The sequence below is a fragment of the Takifugu rubripes genome, chromosome 7 (assembly GCF_901000725.2).
Source record: "Takifugu rubripes chromosome 7, fTakRub1.2, whole genome shotgun sequence".
Lineage (NCBI taxonomy): Eukaryota > Metazoa > Chordata > Actinopteri > Tetraodontiformes > Tetraodontidae > Takifugu > Takifugu rubripes.
Window position 1 is genome coordinate 15,998,282 of NC_042291.1, and position 19,976 is coordinate 16,018,257.

Genomic DNA, 19,976 nt, shown 5'->3' on the forward strand with positions numbered 1-19,976 from the left:
AAGGTGGAGACAGAAGACTCCTCAAGAATAGACACAGTTCATTTTTTTTCTTTGTAAAAATCTGTATTAAAGTGCGACCACCCTTCTGCTTTACTGGACTTTGTGCCACTTTAATGAGCTCACTCATCAGAGACAGTTTGGGGACAAGAGTAGTTCGGCTCAGTCAACAACTTACTCTCGCGAGATGTTGACAGCAACGTGATGCTGCAAGAATCTGTAAGTGGTAAAATGTGGTGAGTTGTTACTGTTTTGTTGACAACTAGTTATCTTCTTTACAGACATTAAATGTTAATTTGTGGGGTTAAAGAGGCGGGGAAGACGAGCCACGCCCCCTCACGAGAACGGAAGCGTGTTTTCCTTCACGCCGCTTGCCGGGTCTATCTTATCCTGCGTAATAGCTGTTCCAGCATCTCTGGTTCGGCATCGAAACGCTGAGCTCTTCCCACGTAAACGCTTTCGGGAATACGAATCTACCTTAAAGTTAAGACACCGTCTTAGCGATCGCTGGAGCTCTTGGCGGGTCATGGAGGAGGAAAGTAAATAAAATCGCAAATAATATACGGCAGCTGTGGTCTGACGGCAACGGAGAGGTTGGACACCGCAGCAGTTTCGATCGGACGAGGGTGTAGATACACGGACAGACCGGGGAAGAGGACTGTCGCTTCGGCTCCAGCAGCGGCTGTCGGCGGTGAGGTGAACATCATGCTACCCGTCTGTTCATGCCTCTCGGATTGCACTCGCCAAGAATGATCTCTACGCACCAGATTGACAGAAGCTAAATATTCCCCTCAGCTTTCTGACGACGCTTAAGCCTTTTTTTTCTGGTTTGCAATGCGGTGTGCGACACGTTGGCTCCATAAGAGGAGAGATCGTGCTAATGTTGCTGTTTGTGGCTGAGGCTAAAGCTAGCATTGTGCAGGCATTGTGTAAAGGCATCAGTGCACACTGGTCCTGGTGCACTGTTGGGAACTGGCTTGACATTTGACAGCTGGTTATTCTAACAGGCTCCTTTAGGTGTCTTGATTTAAAATCTGCAAATGGAAACATGCACCCACTCAAACGTTTTAAAGTCGGGACACAAGTAAAGCACCTGTGTGCTGTTTCACAGTGATGGAACTGTTTATTTCGTCCAAACGCACAAAAAAAGCGACACGACTGTTTAGCAATAGTGCACATTGTAGTGCATTATTGGGAATTGTGTTCAGTTATAACGTTCTACCACAATCCCTGTCCATTCTTGTTGTCCCATGAAAGAGACTCACAGTTCATTATCTCAGATTGTGTGTTTATTAATATCTGACTAATCCTCTTATCTTTCACTAATCATCCCACCACAGCAGTTTGCATGAGCAGGAAGAGAATCCCCTAAAATCTATAACCTAGACTTTCTGAATTGTGGGTAGCTCGTCTGTACACGTTCCTGTTTAGTTCATTGTTTTTATTTCAGTTATAAGAAAAATCATTTGCTGAGTCATCATCAGTGTTAGGTTTAAAACAATAGTTTGTGATTGGGCCATGATGGTTCTGTATGATCAGTTATCTATGACTAACTAACCCTAACCCAGTAGCAGAGCATCTGATCCTGACTGGACCTAATGAGGGAAGCATTCTGTGGATTCCTGTGCCTGCCAGGCCAACACATCCACATTATTAACGGCTCAAAGTCACCCTGGAAATGGCACGGAAAACAACAGATGGCGCTTGGAATTGTGTTTGCATGACAAGCGCACACATGTGCAGCCTGATTACCCATAAGATTTCAACTGACTTGACCCATCATTGCTAAATTGTCAGCTTCCAGCCGTTAGCCTCGGCTTTGTGGTCGAGCTGTGGGTGGTATTTGGGGAGTCCAGGTTGACGTGGATACGTCACCTTAATGCAGGTTGTAGTAGACTGATGTCTTTTGAGGTGTACTCTTGATCATTTCCTGTAAAGCTCCGTTCATGTAAGGGTCTCGTTGCACACCTGTTTAAAAAAAACAATAGCTTTTTTTTTGTTGTCCCTGTCAGTTTTAAGCTGCAGCGAACAGAATTGTTCAACATATACAGTCAATATGCAGTTTTGTCTCCTCAACTTTTAGGTATTCTGATCTGTTCTGAAGTCGCCTTGTCCTTGTGTTGCCATGGCAATGCGGGAGTTGGTGGAGGCAGAATGTGGGGGAGCCAATCCCCTCATGAAGTTGACCACTCACATGACCAAGGAAGGGGGAGCATGGCGCCACCATTCAACTCCCACAGTGAGTAAATATTACAACTCAAAATGAGCCCGTTCATCAGTTTCCTGCCCATCTTTAAAGCTCAGTCTCACTATGGAAAGGCAGGCTGACACCAGACGTGGCCCGAGCCGTTCCGTTATTAATCCCCTTTTGTGTCTTAGATTCCTCCCACAGCAATTGAAATTGCAACAGAAGAAGAGGTCAGTATGTTCAGAACCGTTTCTTGGCTATAATATCCAAAAGATTAGTGTTTGAAGCAGCGCCTATCTGCTGTGAATTCCCAATGCTCAATATAGTCCCAATATATTTATTTGCAGTTGGTGAATGAGTTCCTCCAGGCGCCGCCACGACCGGCGCACACCTTCGACATGGGTCAGCTGTTGGAGGAAATGCAGCAAATTGACCAGCAAAGCTACAGACAAGCTCCACAGAGAGGTGCTTTTTATCATTCTTGCTGCTGCCAAACAAATCAAATTGCGTTCCTTTCTTCGGTAACCTCTAAGAGTGAATCGCTAAGGCTTTTTAGCATTTTAAACATGGCACCTTTCCACAACGCAGCGCCAGATGTGGCGGCGCTGGCGCTCTCGGGGGACTGGGCTGCAGAGTTTCTCTCGGGTCCCGAGTCTACGTCCGCTCCAGGAGTCGCCTCCCTCACGGATGCAGCAGATGCAGACTGGACACGAGAATTTATCGCCGAGGCTGCAGGTAGCCGGTGTTCCACACAATTCTCTTTCTGCTCCGGAACGATTCAGTCATGTCGGTCAAGGCGACAGCAAATGTCCCTCTGGCGTGAGGATTTACAGCGTGCCTGCTTCTTTGTCTCAGATCCCGGACGCTGGGCTGAGGAATATCTGGAACAATCGGAGGAGAAGTTGTGGCTGGGAGATCTTGGAGACAAGGAGAATGAATGGTTAGAACAATAGAATAGTGAGCATTTAATTAGAGCAGACAAAAAGAATTGATTGTGTAAACTGTGCAGCACAGACTCATTCAGTGATGGAGTTAAAGAGGATAAGTGCAGGTAACGGATTAAAATGCAGGTTGTGGGCGTCTAAAGTGGCACTTACACCAGAATGTGTGACCCAGTCATATTTTACAGTCTGCATATAGAAGCGCCTCTTATCTTGTTTCTTATACCACATTGTTGCTAATGTGGCAGGACAAAAGAGTATAACCCCGAAGAGGAGCTGAGGCAGACGGCCAATGAGCTCGTCTCAAAGGTCGACGACCCCAAGTTACAGAACACTGAGGTGAGCTGAGGATTAATGTTTTACCTGAGAGCTGCCCAATCATTTTAGAGCACGCGCCATTCCTTTGAACATATCTCTCTCCCCCTCTTTCCTCATTTGCTACATTTTATTTTTTACAATTTTATCGTCTTGGGTCACCTCGGGCTGAAATGAAACCAGCAGTACGTTGGTGTAGAAGTGATCGATTAGTGATCAATGTTGTCTTGCTGTCATTTCTCCCCCCCCCCCCCCCCCCACTGTGGTGTAGTTCCTGCGATTCGTTAGGCAGATTGGCGAGGGCAGTGTGACAGTGGAGAACAGAGCAGACAAACAGCTGACAGATAAAGCTCAGGCCGCGGAGGCTCAGAATTGGGCCTCCAACTTCCACCAGGTACGAGTCTCCACTCACAGAGGTGGGGGGGGCATTGCAACGGGGAAGCCCACTGTTTTACAGCATGAGCCCTGTCTCCCTTTGACTCACCCCAGTATCTGACGCAGACTAACATTTTCCAGAAATCCCACCAAAAGCAGCCTTTCCACTGCAGTGTAACATGAACCTGCAGAGCTTTCACAGATGGAAACTGCTCCGTTTCGTTGAGACGCCTCTTTACTGCGCTCAAGTTAAAATAATGCACGGTTCCTCTCCTCTCCAACTGGTTTTCCCTCAGCTTTTTTCCCTCTGGTTTAAAGCGATGGTTTTAGATTCCGTTTCACCTCACACACAGGAGGGTTGAGCCCACGTTGAAGATGTAATGTGCGTATTTTCACAACGCTGTGGAAGCCCATTTCTGTCAAGATCTGAATAATTGATTTATGATCGCTCAGAAAATGTACTGGACGGGTTTGGATATGCTAAAGTTAGCATTTTGGACAAGGTCACAGCTATTTTGATATCAGGACAGTACATTGGAAAGACATCGATTACAAGTTGGAATGTTAGTTAAGATTACAAAAACTAAAGCTTAACTAACATTCCAACTTTTAGTCTCCAGCCTAAAGTTGTTACCAGAGAATCAAAGGGGAAGAAAGTTCACAGCAGGGAAATTTTCCTTTCCTCCCACATTTTGACAAAAGTGAGGAAGATTGCACCAAAGGTTCCAAGAACAGGAACTCTTTTACAGGTCGAACTTCCAGAGACAGCTGCAAATTTGAGGAGGTGGTTTTGGTATCGGTTAGAGTGACGGAGTGAAAGCAAATGAAATGTAAATACAGAGCGGAGAAGCTACCTGGAGCATGGCTGCATGGCTCCGTAGCTGCGTGGCTCCGTAGCTGCGTGGCTGCGTGGTTGCGTAACTCTGTAGCTGCGTGGCTCCGTAGCTGCGTGGCTCCGTAGCTGCGTGGCTCCGTAGCTGCGTAGCTCTGTAGCTGCGTGACTGCGTGGCTCTGTAGCTGCGTGACTGCGTGGCTCCGTAGCTGCGTGGCTCCATAGCTGCGTGGCTCCATAGCTGCATGGCTCCGTGGCTGCGTAGCTCTGTAGTTGCGTGGCTCCGTAGCTGCGTGGCTCCGTGGCTGCGTAGCTCTGTAGCTGCGTGGCTCCGTAGCTGCGTGGCTCCATAGCTGCGTGACTGCGTGGCTCCATAGCTGCGTGACTGCGTGGCTCCGTAGCTGCGTAGCTCTGTAGCTGCGTGACTGCGTGGCTCCGTAGCTGCGTAGCTCTGTAGCTGCATGGCTGCGTGGCTCCGTAGCTGCGTGACTGCGTGGCTCCGTAGCTGCGTCGCTCCGTAGCTGCGTGGCTCCGTAGCTGCGTGGCTCCGTAGCTGCGTGGCTGCGTAGCTGCGTGGCTCCGTAGCTGCGTGGCTCCGTAGCTGCGTGGCTCCGTAGCTGCGTCGCTCCGTAGCTGCGTGGCTGCGTAGCAATGAAGTGCTCAGACATAATATCCAGCCTACCGCTGCGAGGTCTCTTGTTGGGAGTGGGCTTCCACATCCTGCTGCACGTCTGTGTCTCTGTCCTCTTTTATTGCCCTCTAACTCTCACATGTACTTTGTTTTCTCGCCTGGGGTCCCTCGGCTCATCATCCCCCAATTAACAACCGCCATTCATCATCTACTCCTCCCACCTAAAATCGTTGCCACTTTGCTCTCCCAAAAATACCTTCATCCACCGCCACCGCCTCCTCAAACCCCCCCCCCCCCCCCTCGCCTCCTCACCTCCTGTTGTAGTTCCTGAAGGAGACGGGGGGAGGGAGTCTCCCCTTGGAAACCCCAGAGAGGAATGAGGAGATTGAGAAAGTAAAAGCTAAACAAGCAGAGCAGTGGGCCAAAGTCATCAGGCAGGTATGACCCCGCGGTCGTGGCTGCCATCGGTGTTACCGTAGCAACAGAGCCCTTTAGACGCATGCCTGATTCATTTATTTCGCTGCTGCTTAGGTTTAAATAGAGAAGAGCAGGGCATTTGCTATTTTGATCTATTTCACCTTTTCATTCACTTTCCTTTATATTTGCCCCTTTTTTTTTTTTAAATACCATCGCCAAATCTAAAACAGGAACAGTTTTATTTTAGCCAGAAGCCGCCGGCTCAAATCAACCGCTGTCACTGTCCTGAATTCATGTTTAGGTGTCCCAGGAGTCGGCTGAAGCCTGGGTGGACGAGTTTGCCACGTCGACCGATTTCCAAGACGCTAAAGCTGCAGTGGAGGTGAGTTACAACAGTGACCTGATTTAAAGCGCCCCCCATTTAAAGACACCATGTGACACTGTCCGATTGAGCAATCACTGATGGTTGTGGGAGCAGCCTAAGCTTAACCACAGACACCAGCGCTGCGGTTGTTTAATATTTCTGAGTGCGTCTTGTTGCCAGAGTGATGTTGACTTCTGGGAGACGCTGCAGCAGGAGTGGGAGGAGATGGCCAAGAGGGATGCAGAGAGCCATCCCTGGCTGTCTGACTACGATCAGCTGCTCAGCTCTTCGTACGACAAGGTAACAGCATAGCAGCATCTAATTCTAATAATGCAATCTGTTAACACAACCAGCTTGCATGCTCTGATTACATTTTTCAGGGGTATCAGTTTGAAGAGGACAACCCTTACTTATCCCACCCGGACCCTTTGTCAGAGGGAGTGAAGAGGATGGAGGCGGGAGACATCCCAGGCGCTGTACGGTTCTTTGAAAGTGCAGTGCAGAAAGAGCCCGACAACCAGCTGGTGAGACTCCTCAAGCATGTTGTTTCATGATTATTTTTCCACTTATATTTAAGGAAGTAAATTGGACCATAAATCATTGCAGGCTTGGCAGTATCTGGGCACCTGTCAGGCAGAGAATGAGCAGGAGTTTGCGGCCATTAGCGCCCTCCGCAGGTAGGAAAGCGTAATTGCAACACAGCACAGCTCCAACAATGAAGAATGGATATTTTCTTAAACAAAATCTTAATAAAAGTTACATCAGTTCTAAAAGGCCGAAAATTAGTTGTAGTTTAGAAACACATTAGGGATGAATTAAGTTAGAACACCAAGGTTTAGTGTATATTTGTTCCTATTTAAATAATTATAAATGGGACCCTGCTACTCAAATTAAATTACAAGTACTTTAATTAAAGGTTTAACAGATTTTTATTCTAAAAATGAATCAACTGCCGTACAGATCAGTATAAAGAGGATTGAAGTATCAGGAAATATAAAGTAGCAGTGGAACAAAGGTGACTTTCTGTCACTGCTCAGGAGTAAATGTTTGACCAGAATTTGAGTTAGTTGAGTAAAAGTTATTGGAGTTCTGCACCAAGCTGGCCAACGTTTTCCCCTCATTTAAAAGGCTGTAACATTAAAATGTCTCATTTTGAGAGACGCTAATGAGCTTTTTCTCCCCCAGATGTATAGAGCTGAAGAACAACAATCTGACCGCCCTGATGACGTTGGCGGTCAGTTTCACCAACGAATCGCTGCACCGGCAGGCCTGCGAGACTCTCCGCGACTGGCTGAAGCACAACCCAAAGTACCGTTCTGTGTGGGAGCAACACGAGGGCGAGCGCCAAAAGGACGGCGCCAGAGGAAGGGACAAGGAGAGGGAAAGGTTTGGATCACTGCTGCCGGAGTGAGTCCTGTGCTCATCTGGGACACTGATCCAGCTGCGCTTGTTTAATATTTCCGTGACCTTTTATTTTCTTTTTTTTCTCGCACAGGTCTTTGTTTACTGACGTCCAGAATTTGTTCCTGCAAGCAGCTAATTCGGACCTCACCCAGGTGGACCCACAGCTTCAGTGTGGGCTTGGAGTTCTGTTCAACTTGAGCGGGGAGTATGACAAAGCCGTGGACTGCTTCAGCGCTGCTCTGTCAGTCACACCCCAGGTTGGTGAAGAGGCGATTCCTGGATTTATCCTCATACGTGCCGAGTTCAACGCTCCATCTCTTTATTTTTTTCCTTCCCCATCAGGACTACCTGCTGTGGAATAAGTTGGGGGCCACACTTGCTAACGGAAGTCGGTCCGAGGAGGCCGTGGCCGCCTACAGGAGGGCTCTAGAACTTCAGCCTGGTTTTGTACGAAGTCGCTACAATTTAGGAATCAGCTGCGTGAACCTTGGAGCACACAGGTGACGGAGAGTTTTTTAATGACGAGTATTTCGCTTAATGTCTTCAGCCTGTTTAACAAGTAATTTAATGTCGTTTCTTTGGGCCTGTCGTGAGTATCTGGCGACTAATTTAACTTTTAAGTGCAATCTATTTTGCGTCCACTAGATGGCGGCATCGGCCACATTAAACAAAGTTTTCTGTTTATTCCTCCCGTTCAAACGAAAACAACACAAGGCCAACACCAGAAATCGTTTGGGATTTATTTATTCAAATAAAGCAGGCTAATTTACACACGCAACCATATAAACACACCCATATATACATATACATACTGCATATACTGAGGTTTTCTTTCTACCTTTCAGAGAGGCGGTGGAGCACTTCCTTGAAGCTCTCTCTCTCCAGCGCCAGGCTGCTGGGGATGGCGGGAGGGCAGCGAGGGGTCCTGGAGGTGCAGCGGCCACCATGATGTCTGACAACATTTGGTCCACCCTACGAATGGCTCTTAGCATGATGGGAGAGAGCCCGTTGTATGCTGCTGCTGACCGGCGGGACTTGGATACATTACTGGCTCACTTCAGCCAGAGAGAGGTGGACGGGGGGACTGAATGAGGACCAGTCGGCGAGTGGGATCTTATTGAGTGCGAGTGTGCGTTACTGGGAAGTAAATGTTTAGGCGAGTCGCGGAGAAAATGAGGAAGTGGTAGCAGTTCCAGAAAAAAGGAAGACGACGCTTTCAATTAAGCCCCTTTCGCAGACTCACTGTAATCCTGACTTATCAGGATTTTAGCTAAGATGAGCTGTTGGTGTTGGCCGAAATATGTACATAGCTTGCCCTAAATTTAGTCCGCATCGGAAAACAAGGGAGCCGGATGAGCCTCGTATGAAAACTGCCGGCGAGTGTGTGCATGGGACACGTGCAACGTGGAAGATGAAGAATTGAGACGCCACAATGTGAACAGGAGCTGATCCAAATCGACACTGAAGAGCTCCTGGCTCCTACTCAACCCGTCGCCTTTGAGAACATGATGTCTTGATGTCGTTGCCCCACCACTCGCTGAAACCTTGGGAATTTGCTGTGTGCACGAACGGGCACATGTGGAGGGGTTTGCTAACGGAGCGCACGTGTGGAGGAGACCTTCGGGACACCATCCTGTCGTTTCTGAGGCTGTAATACAGCCACGTTGGTGTATGTTAAATGTTTGACACGCAGTCCTCCCATTTTCTGGAGAACTGGGTTCAATGAGCTTTCGCTTTGCCCGAAGTTTGTTCCAGTGAAGAATATAACTGAATCTACAGGCTATCGTGGTTATCATGAAGGTCAGTTATCTCATAATCTTTGTATTCAGCGGTTAGAACTTTATATTTACTGCAGTTATGTCAATTAAAGGTACTTTATTGCTGATGACATTGACATCGTGTGTTTGGGGCTTATGTTTCTTGGAACATGTTAAATCATACGTCATATAGAAGCCTCACATAACCAATCCCATAATATCTGGTTATTTTTAGGGGGGGTTATTCATTTTGCTTTATATAATTTCCCTTAAACAATTTGCGTCGTTGTAAAATATTGCCATAATGTGTATTGTATCATAATTGTTGCACTATGATTGTTTTCAGATTAAATACTGACTACAATGTTTAATGTAGTATTCAGCAATAAAGCTTTTATTCCAAGTGTCTTTTGGCAAATTTTATTTGGGTTTTTATTTGCATTTGTCTTTTAATTAACCAAAGTTCTTCATTTAGGGGAAATATGTAATTAAAAGATTTCATGTTATCATGAATTTACTTTGAAATCTATTAAAGCAGCCCACTATAAATGGCCCATCAAAATCTGTTCTATATCTAGTTTCCACTCATAACGTTTAAAGTTTATCCCCAGTGCACATTTTCTCAGACTTCTCAGTGTTTAAACTTCGGTTTATCAGCGGAGGGCCACGCCCATCCCTAACCGGAAGTGTTCTCGGCCTATCAGCGCTGAGACGATGGGACACGCGCGCCCACTGATTGGTTGGTTTAAAAGTATCACATACGCAAGCGCGCCATTTAAAACTTTTAAACCTCGTCTCGTGTTTATGCGACACAAACAAGAGTTGCACCTCCACGTTGCTTCAACCTGAAAGGTGAGCTACGCTACGGGATACATAAGTCTCTTTATTGGACCATTTCAGCCGTGGGAATTCGTGCGCGTACAAGGTTTTTGTAATTCTGTTGCAAGTTTGAATTAACGTTCAGCTAAGATGCCTTATTTTCTTCTTGCTAAAGTATTTTGGCTATGCTAATAATTAATCGGTTCCATTCATCAGCGAAGGAAGCTACATTTTAATAATCGTCCCTATGAAAGATTTTACATGGTAAATTTAGATAGTTCAGGTTCAGAATCTCTTTATTGTATGCACGGATTTGATTATTAAATAAGAAAGTAGAAAGTATGCACGGATTTGATTATTAAATAAGAAAGTAGAGTGATTTCACCATCTTTTTCACTATCAATTTACCGTTTGTTCAAACGCTTCTGTCGCCTGTGTGAACCAGTTAAAGAAAGACAGAACTATGGGATCCACCGAGAGCAAGATGGCTGCACCAGTCAAACCAGAACCAGCTATCAAGCACAATCGAATCGGTGAGCTGATGGATCCTCGCTCTCCCTCAGCGACCATTGATCGCACACCTATCCAGGTAAGCTCGTGATCCAGGTGCTAATTCATGTGCCACAGGGAAACAAAGGGTAGTCTCCAGGGATTGAGCTGGGTGAGAGTGGCAGGGGGGTTAATGTTCCCAGTAAAGAACACAGACGGGGATTCCCAGTTTAGGGCTGGTTCTTTTGGCTGTGGGACAAGATGATTGTATATTATAACCATCATAAATCTTTTTAGATTGGCGGCTTTGCGTCCAAAAGTGTTGCTGAGGTGAGGAGCGATTGCCAGCTGCCGTTCACAGATCCCCGTTCTCCTTCAGCCGGCATCAGTCGCACCCCCATCAGAGAAGTCATGAGAGGTGGGTCCTGAGCCCAAAACCAACCCACTGATACGTTCTTACCTGTGACACGTGTTCTACCATTTGTCGCCGCAGCAACGGTTGGATCTTTCGCTCGCCGCCTGGGTATGATTTTCCACAATGAGGCCGAGGGCAAAACACCTAAATCCATCCAGAAACGCACTCCTGACACTGTGGAGGAGGTCTCAAAGGATGAAGCACTGACCTCCGCTGACCCTCTCAGGGCTCATCAGCCCTTCCAAAGCCTGGGCTCCCTGGCTGAGCACGCCAACCTCCTGCACACCCCCGTAATTCCCCCGGTGGAAAGCGAGGCTGACCTCAGCCCATTTATGCTGCTCGAGAAGCCCCAAGTTGAGGTAGAGCTTCAAACGGAAGCCGATATCAGCTTAGAAGAGGCCGAGGAAGCGAAGGAGTCTCCGCTTCACAACAGGCTGAGCATGAGCCTGATAACGTGCCGCGAGGGAGAAACCTCCGCCCACGTTTTTGCCGAGTCATCGCCAGGTTCCGAGGTGGTCGGAGATGGTGTGGATCACTCTCATGCCCTTCCTTCTATCGGCATCGATGCCGAGATCCCCGATACGTCCCCGCTGCCCAGCGATGCAGCTGTCCCCCCTGCTGGGGATTCCAACGTGCACCCCAACGTGGAGGATGAGCACATTCCTTCTGCTGAGGAATCGAAGCTTCTTGAGGAAGAGAAGCCTTTGCCACAGCTCGTCTCCAGCCCGGAGCAGCCGAAGCCTTCCAATCACATCCGCTGCCCGACCTTTGACCCAAAGAGCCCCAGTCAGGTGGTATTTAAGCCCCAGTGGTTGGGGAAAGGTTTCGGTGCCAGTGGGCTGAGAGTTAAAAGCGTGCACGGGCAGCGTGGGAAGGGAGGCTCCTCCCCTCTCGCCGTCCGTGTTGCTGTGAGGAATGCAGCCAACGAAAACAAGGGGCAGACTGGAAAGAGGAAGCAGAAAGGTGCGTGCGCGTGTGCTTTATGGCTTCTCGTTTATTTAACATGGTAATTTAATTCATTTCCCCCCCCGCCAAGGTGCAGAAGGACGCTCGCCGCTGCAGATCCTGAAGGAGACCAACTCTCCCCGGGACCACCGACATCAGGTTTGATACGACGTGGCCACTGCAGCGTTGTTTGCTTCTGTATTATTTTACTGATTAAGAGCATATTTCATGTTGTCTTTTAGATGAAGGTGAAGACGTCCACCCCAGACAAACCCAGGCTGGGACACATGGAAAGGAGGGTGCTGCCAGTGAGTGTGGATAAGGAGAATTAATGAATCCCAGCTTGAGCTCACACAAAATCCTGTCAAGATTATATATATATTTTCTTTTCTTTTTTTTTAAAAAAAAAAAATCTGCTTTTACATGTACAATTTTAATTCCCCCCCCCCCCCCCCCCATTGTGAATATTTACTGTGTTAAATGTTCTATCCTGTTTTGTCCTCCTGTAAATAAATTCAAATAAAAACTATTTGCATCTGTTATAACTTCCTAAATATTACATTTCTAGACTAGCTGGACAACCTATTCTGTTTTGCTCTCAAATCTTTCAGCTGCAAATCTATTATAAACACAATCTTTCTCCGTATGCTACCAACACACACACAACTCCCCCCCAAAGAAATGGTGTTTATCTGAGCTGACTTAAATATAAAGTTGTCTCTCATCGAACTGTAGTAAATTTACTGTAACACTAGAGGGCGCCAAACGATCTTTTGTTAAACTTCCGCAATCATGTTTTCTAAATCTACGTTCTGATTATTCAAAACCACGCAATCATAGATGCAACTTATACAACTCAAGATGTATCACAAATAACAGCGGACTAGAGCAGTACATGTTTATTAGTCCTAAAGATGGTGTTGCTTTAGTCTGCATTATATACAGTGTTTAGGGGAAAGCAGATCCAAATTCTTGGGGAATAACTTCTGCATGCGTACATAAAATTTCCTTCAAGTTAATCCTGTACGAACGCAGAGGGAAAAGGTAAGCAATGATATACACACAATAAATATCAGCCACGTTGCAGCACTCACACAGAGTCGGGTCATTTTTTATGCGAGCATTTAATGAACCACAATCCCAGCTGCAGTTTAACCGAAGCATATCTTGGAGTCTAGCTACCTGGGAGGGGCGAGGTGTAGGCCGAATGATAAGCTCCCAAATCCTGGAACGTATCCACCCGTCACGTACGAAACAATTCAAACACTAACGTGGACATCTGCAAGCTATAACTCAATTTAAACTGGAATTAAAAAAAAAAAAAAAAAAGTAAATGTAAGCATGGAAGGAATCTATCAAAACTAAGAACAAACAACAGCAACAACAAACAAACAAAAAAAAAAGATGCAAACGCTCACATGATTCACATGAAATGTATGCTTTGATGCGAAACAGCATAGCTAGCGTGAATTAGATACATAATCCAAATCCCATTCATAGTACTACCATTCCTGTTTGGCAACTCTTCTCACAAGTGATCGTTGTAAAGCTGCAAAAACTGTGCATATTGTTACTGATATGAAATGCAGTATCATCACCTATAAAGAGAAATGATCTTTCTGAGACGCCCACCCGAATATCCCCCATAACGTGAGAAGGAAGGTGACACCCCAACATGTCAGAGGGGTTCGTCTCCACCCTCTGACCCGCTCCATTGAATAGGACTTGGCACAATGAAATACTCTTCTCACTTTATGTGGCTTCTGTTGTTCCTCATCCCTCCCTTCAAACTCCAATGTCTTGTTGCTTTTCTTCACTCTTCGGCGGGCAGATGTTAGCCTCAGTTCCAGATCTTGAGGAAGCTGTCCCAGGATCCCGTGCAACACGCCATGCCGTCGGAGGACACGCCGATGCAGCTCACCCTGTTGTCGTGACCCGCCAGCACTCCTGGAGCACAGCGGAGAAAAAAAACAGGTTCAATTCTGTTTAAAATGTCGCAGGAAAGCGCAAATTCCAGGACTCTCAACACATGTTCCTTATTGTTCCTCCTCCATAATTCCTGATATGGATTAATTACATTTATATCACTATTTTAAGACTTGGATAAGCAGCTACCTGGCCAAAATTAAAACCTGAATATTTAAAACGTATATTAAAGCCATGTGGGCAGCAACGGCCTCGCTGAAGTGGCCCTTCCTATGACATCATATCAGAGGCGCTGGTTCCTGTGGGACGGCCGGGTTGGGCTGGTCAGCGTGGCCACATTATAGCCCCAGGTGGGCAAGAGGGTGCACGCTCCGAGTAACCAAAACAGGCCAGGCCGCACATCAAGCTGCTGCTTTGTTAAACAGATGGGTTTAAATGCTGCTGAAAGAGCGCTGCGTGTTGTTGCTGTGCCAACGCTGGTGCCGTGATGTAGCAGCCGGGTCAAACGGGCCGAAGGTCGTCAATAGGCGCCTGTTAAGGTCAAACGACCTTCAAACGACCTCTCCTTCCCGCTCATACTCACCCACTCTCTCAGCTTTGAGCGCGTCCCATATGTTAACGTTGAAGTCATCGTATCCGGCAAGCAGCAGGCGTCCGGAGAAGGACGGGGCCAGAGAGGTCACGCCGCACATGATGCTGGAATCCTGGTAGGTGATGAGCTCCTGGTCGGCTCTCAGATCATAGAGCTTACAGGTGGCGTCATCCGAGCCTGTAATCACGGCGTTGCCATTCGGGAAGAACTGGAGAAATGTGAAGAGAGGGAAAAAAAAAACAATGCTTTCTCCATAAAACAGAACTTTGAGGCAGAAGAGTGCAGGAATACTCACCCCGATGGCGTTGATATCGCTCTCGTGACCCCCAAAGGTCTGCCTGCACGCGCCCTCTCTGATGTCCCACAGCTTGGCGGTGTAGTCGCACGCCCCTGAGATGAAGAACTTGAAGTCTGGGGACACGGCCAGGGACATGCAGTCCCCCTGGTGTCCGGCAAAGACAGTTTTTTGGGTTCCCGTCTCAATGTCCCACAGCACACTGAAAGACCAAAGACAGCCTCTGTCAGCCGTCACATGTTCTCGACACGTTCTTCCAGGTGGGCGTTGATGCTGCGGCGTTCTCACCAGGTGCAGTCTCCGGAGCTGGTGAGGATCTCAGTGTCACTGAGGAAACGACAGCAGGACAGGTAGCCTGGCCCACCCAAGAAACAGGACTGTAAGGCCTCAACACAAGTCACGACCTCACGACCTCACGGCCTCACGGCGCCGCCTGTGGCGCCGCCTCTTACCTGTGTGCGCTGCCAGCTCGCGCATGACCTTCACATTTCCATCCTTGCTTTTCAAATTGTAGATGGAGCACATGTTGTCCAGGCCGCCGCAAGCCACCAGGTTCCCCGAGGGCGCGTAGGCACAGGTCATCACCCACGAGGACTTGAGAGGGATGGCGTTCACCTGGAAACGTGCAGGACACATCCAGTGAAACACCTGAGGAGGCTCGTCCGCACCGTTCTGCTCCTCCTAGAAACACGTCTGACAGATTGTTTATGGGTTTTTTTTTACGGGAATACCTTGTTGGTCGTAACACTGTCCCACACGATGAGTTTTCCATCCTGTGACGCACTGACACACAGCCTGGTGCTTGTAGGAAAAGAGAGAATATGATGGGAAATGTGCATCAAGATCAGAGGAAACGTGGAACAAGAGCCAACAACGTTCCGCCCTGATTCTCTTTCACGTTAACTCCAACCGTTTCCAGACTTGAGGGTTCGTGTACGTTTTTCTGTGTAGTTACTTGGAATCGGCGCCCCAGTGCATGGCGTAGATCTTGGCCAGGTGACCCCTGAGCGTTTTTCTGGTTTTCATCTGGATGCGGCCGATCACGGCCAGCCCCGCCACCGCCTCCTGCAGCGTCGTGTCTTGCACCCCCTTCCGAGCCGCCTGCGGAGCGGTGGCAAAACAGCAGGTTAGCAGCCCCGTTGAGGCGAGCGCTGTAGTCCCCAGGACATTTGCCCGTGCGGTGGTTTGGCTCAGCACTCACAGTGATCTGATCCTTCAGGTTGTCCGCCTCCTTTCTCAGCTCTTCCATTTCACCCATGGTGATGTTTGTCAGGCACGGGCGCTACAGTAAACGGGGAGGAAAGAGGAGAAACCTGAAAAGGAAAAAGTCGACATGAATTTGTGAGGAAAGCCACGGAAAGAACAAGAGGCTGGTTTATTTGCCAGAAACAGCAACCCCCAGGACAAATCCTTAACTATATTTACCCGTGCCTACCTTTTAATCCACCTAGGTCCAGTCTCCAAGTAAGCGCTTTTTGCAAGTCAAAGTGGCCTGCGTCTACTTTGCAAAGTTTCATAAACACGCAGGAGAAACCCACAGAACACACCCGTGCACGTATTCATATAGGCTCACATGCACATCCGTACGTGGAGGCGTCCTGTATGAATATTCAAGCCTGACATTAAGGGAAAAGTATTTGCCTTTAAGAAGATGGGAGTCTTGTGGTGAGCACACATCCTCTCCCTGAATGTACACACAAACCAGTAAGTCCTGTAACAGTGTCAGCTGTGAATGAGCTCTCAGGCAGCCGCCTTTCGCTCCTCCACAAACACACCGCCGCTGCTACTTTGAGCTTTTTCACACTCCGGTGAGCTCCCGCCTGTCCCTGATGGGGATTGAGTTTTGGAAAGAGCCATGATTAAATGAGCAGCCACCAAATCACATAATGGACGAAGCCACGCGGTGTGAAAAATGCAATCACGACACGAGCCAAAGGGCTCCTGGATCTCCGGGATCCTGGACGTGGAGAGCGCCCATCCACGGAGGACACATGGCCGACCCTCATGTCACAACACAGCTGCACGATTTAACACATCTCTACCTTGGCTGTATGAATTTCCCTCGTGATATAAAATGACACCTGCTTTTTAAATCTTACCTTAAGAACTGATAGGAAGACGTACTCCTGATCTTATCGCCTGTGTCTGCAGCAATATCTCTCTCTCTCTCTCTCTCTCTCTCTCTCTCTCATTATTTGAATGACCGTGCCTGTCAAAACACATGACCTAGTTGATTTGCCTTGAATTTGTTTGAAGAGAGTAGGAGAGGAGGAGAGTGAAGAAGGGAGTGAGAGATTTTCTCTAATTGTCTTGTGAGCTCTATCGGTCGACTCTGCGATTCTGGAATCAGACGGAGGATGACCCGGAGGATGACCTGTGTGGAGCTCTAGTTGGAGGGATGCTTGATGGCCTTGATGTGGTGGTCAAAACAAGGCAGCAGGGGGACGGATGGCGGGGGTCATGCCTAAAACGACTGGCTGCCTCTAAAGTTGATAACAGAGGATTTTAGGCTTTTGTCCCAGATGGGAAATTGCTCTGATAATAAACGTTGTAATGAATGCTTGAGTGGTTTAGCCATGCTATTACCATTTTGCCATTCTGTTCCCAGGACCCTGCTATTGTTCCTAGTGATTAAATGGGAGTGTGAGGGGCTGCTGGGTGGCACGGTGCATTAACACTGCCCCAGAGGAGAGGGGGGGGGGGGGCGGACAGTAAGAGGCAAAGGCAGCAGAGTGAGTTTTAAATCCCGCAGGCTGAGATTTTAACGGAAGCCTTTTGAATCAAATCTGCTCTCATCCGATTACCGACTGCTCTTTGCATTTGGATAAGAGATGGAGAAAGGGATGGGGGGCAGGTAGTGGAATGAGAGGGCGGGAGAGGGCAGATGGAGGAAGAGGAGCGGGGTGAATGGCGTGAACAGGAGCCAGTGGAAGTTCTTGACTGGGACAGCTGTGAAATCACCTCTCTGGGTCTAGAATCACACAAGAACCGGGCCCATCGTTTCAGGCTGGTTCTACCTGTGTGTCAGCTTCTCATATTTCATGAAACACTGCATTTGATAAAAGGCATAAAAACACCGTAAGATTACATAGGAACTCTTGTGACGTTACTTAAAAAACACCTGCAAAAACCAACAAATTGGTTTGTTTCAGGGGCCGAAGCTTCGACACCAGTCCATTTAATCAGAAACTGTTGGAAAACACAGAGGCCTTATATGAAACGTCTGTGTTGTGCGTGGCTAAAAAATGCCCATCATGCATCGTGTTTGTAGTTGAAATGGTCTGTAACTAATATCTAAATATTTCCTACTTATACAGCCAACATTTTAAGAGTGATGCCTGATAAATTAACTTTTTATTTTCCCTTAATTCCTCACATTCCCTCCTGTGTTTCACCTTTGAACCCTATCTAATTCAGTTGATTGTGGAAGCCCCGTGGGGGGCAACTACTGAGAACAAGAGACACAACAACAACCACAACACGACCCACCACTCACCCGTTAGAAGGCTCCTCTAAAGCTGCTGGGGCAGATCTTCGGTCAGACTTCCTCCGGCAGGCTCCCTCTCGACGTTGGCATAAGTTCAGTTCACACACTTTCTCCCACTCGTCCACGGTGTCACACACACACTGGGATACTTCTCCGTCACACACTCCCTACACTGGTCCTATGAGGAACAGATGAGGATTGGAGGGATGAAGGCAGATCAGTGATGAGGGGATAAACCCTGGGATGGACAGAAAGAGAGGGTGGGGGCAGAGGGGGCAGTAAAAAAAGAGGCAGAAAGAGACAATGGGGGAACCAAACAAGGTGTAGAGCCTGGTTATGGGGTCACAAGACTAAAGCTGGGGTAAATCCGAATCAAAAGATGGAAATCACGGAGGGGGGGGGTGACGGAGACAGACGAGCGGGCAACATGGCTTTTTATGGTGCTGAGGAGTTCTTCAAAAGGTCCGTGACTGGCAGGAGGTGTTTTGTAAACCCGAGTGAAGCTAATATTAGAAAGTGTATGAGTGAGGATCAGACGGGGTGGACGGGTGATAGAGGGAATGGCTGCAGGATCCAGGAAAGAGGTCTTTCTGGTTCTCTTTCACTGTGCAAACATCCCATCGGGCACATGCACACGCTGACGCTGCACACAGGGAAAATACACACGGGGGGGACCTGCGTCTACACACACACACACACACACACACAGATCTGAGTGTGACCACCTGTACTCGTGCTCTGTTGCTGCTTTTAATGCAGAGAAAATCTTGACGAAATGTTCAAACCGACAGCAATTTTCTGAATTAGAAATGAATGTGAAAAGATGTTTTTAAACAGGTTGAAGTCAGAAGAAAAACGATTTTCTTGTCAGACTAACATTAGTTAGCATCAGCTTTGGAATGCTGCTCTATCTGTTCAGGACCTTTCAGAAAGGGGGAAAAGCTCCTTACAAGGATCTCGACAACATCACGACCATGACTTCAACGCTATAGAAAACTGTATGTACACATGAGTGCACACACACACACACACACACACACGGAGCAGAGTTTGTTCTGTGTGTGCTTTGTCCTCTTGTGTTTACTCAAAGATTAAGTCTGGAAAAATAATACTGAGTAGTTTTCTTCTGTCTGGAATATCACTTGTTTTGGGAATTGATTTTTTGTGTAACATTAATGCACGTGTTTGTGCGTGTGTGTGTGGGGGGGGGGGTTGTAAGGCTATTGTTTGAAACATGTCTTGGTTTCCAATAAAACTTGTTTGTGGATGAGAGAGGCTGCGCAACGACGTATCGTCAGCAGAAAACAGGATCATCCTATCGAATCTCACGCTGGGGTTGCGCAGACCTGTCAGACGTCATTTCACGGCAGAAGTGGCGATGAGTTGTTGCCATAAATGTTCCGATAATGCGTAGAAGTGCAACACGGGGGATGAGTGACCACGCAGCCACTCGCTACATGCAGCACTCAGCGAAATGACGACAGGAAGCTGTGATTTGAGTTCTATAACTACACCGTGAGGCCTTACATAATTTGTATTACTCAAGAGAGGACGGAAATGTGATGTCACTGATGCTTTCCTGCCAACTGTGTAAGTGGCACAGCAGACCACCTGCTTAAGCATGAGGATATCAGAGATGCATTATATGCACGTAACACCTTCTTACGAGGGGGTTAATGCAGACTTTTAGGGTGCTGCCCAGTTGCAGCATGTGAGGGAGGGAAAAGGGTCCATTAAAGCGCCTCGTCGACCCAATTCTGTAGTGGCCCATGGGGTGGATTATGACA

General features: G+C 47.7%; 3 protein-coding genes across 11 annotated transcripts; 2 read left to right on the top strand and 1 right to left on the bottom strand.

Annotated features, from left to right (window-relative positions):
- Positions 1-366: 366 nt before the first annotated feature.
- On the top strand, positions 367-9,630 carry pex5 (peroxisomal biogenesis factor 5). 4 transcript variants are annotated; one of them, XM_029838659.1, is made up of 16 exons: positions 367-693; positions 2,081-2,236; positions 2,377-2,415; positions 2,533-2,650; positions 2,774-2,920; positions 3,041-3,125; positions 3,375-3,465; positions 3,713-3,835; positions 5,998-6,078; positions 6,241-6,360; positions 6,441-6,584; positions 6,667-6,737; positions 7,246-7,467; positions 7,556-7,721; positions 7,807-7,964; positions 8,310-9,630. In XM_029838659.1, exons 2-16 carry the CDS (start codon positions 2,123-2,125, stop codon positions 8,554-8,556), a joined length of 1,926 nt encoding a protein of 641 aa, XP_029694519.1. In that variant the 5' UTR covers positions 367-693; positions 2,081-2,122; the 3' UTR covers positions 8,557-9,630. The 4 variants fall into 4 exon arrangements, with proteins under 4 accessions (XP_029694519.1, XP_029694518.1, XP_029694520.1 ...); XM_029838658.1 differs by having other exon boundaries at positions 367-688; XM_029838660.1 differs by having other exon boundaries at positions 367-688; positions 7,246-7,446.
- A 332-nt stretch (positions 9,631-9,962) lies between these two features.
- On the top strand, positions 9,963-12,418 carry cdca3 (cell division cycle associated 3). Of its 4 annotated transcripts, none has more exons than XM_011605906.2 (6): positions 9,963-10,073; positions 10,486-10,629; positions 10,827-10,947; positions 11,023-11,907; positions 11,981-12,048; positions 12,132-12,399. In XM_011605906.2, the coding sequence occupies exons 2-6, from the start codon at positions 10,504-10,506 to the stop codon at positions 12,219-12,221; spliced, it is 1,290 nt and encodes a 429-aa protein (XP_011604208.1). In that variant the 5' UTR covers positions 9,963-10,073; positions 10,486-10,503; the 3' UTR covers positions 12,222-12,399. The 4 variants fall into 4 exon arrangements, with proteins under 4 accessions (XP_011604208.1, XP_011604209.1, XP_011604207.1 ...); XM_011605907.2 differs by having other exon boundaries at positions 10,033-10,146; XM_011605905.2 differs by lacking the exon at positions 9,963-10,073 and adding an exon at positions 10,168-10,304 and having other exon boundaries at positions 11,987-12,048; positions 12,132-12,418.
- Positions 12,419-12,773: 355 nt separating this feature from the next.
- gnb3a (guanine nucleotide binding protein (G protein), beta polypeptide 3a) lies at positions 12,774-18,429 on the bottom strand. Of its 3 annotated transcripts, none has more exons than XM_011605911.2 (9): positions 18,199-18,429; positions 15,904-16,015; positions 15,658-15,803; positions 15,434-15,503; positions 15,155-15,317; positions 14,991-15,057; positions 14,703-14,904; positions 14,399-14,615; positions 12,774-13,836 (listed from the first exon to the last, which is right to left on the bottom strand). In XM_011605911.2, the coding sequence occupies exons 2-9, from the start codon at positions 15,958-15,960 to the stop codon at positions 13,730-13,732; spliced, it is 1,029 nt and encodes a 342-aa protein (XP_011604213.1). In that variant the 5' UTR covers positions 15,961-16,015; positions 18,199-18,429; the 3' UTR covers positions 12,774-13,729. The 3 variants fall into 3 exon arrangements, with proteins under 3 accessions (XP_011604213.1, XP_011604212.1, XP_011604210.1); XM_011605910.2 differs by lacking the exon at positions 18,199-18,429 and adding an exon at positions 16,802-16,921; XM_011605908.2 differs by lacking the exon at positions 18,199-18,429 and adding an exon at positions 16,138-16,609.
- Between the last annotated feature and the right edge of the window lie 1,547 nt (positions 18,430-19,976).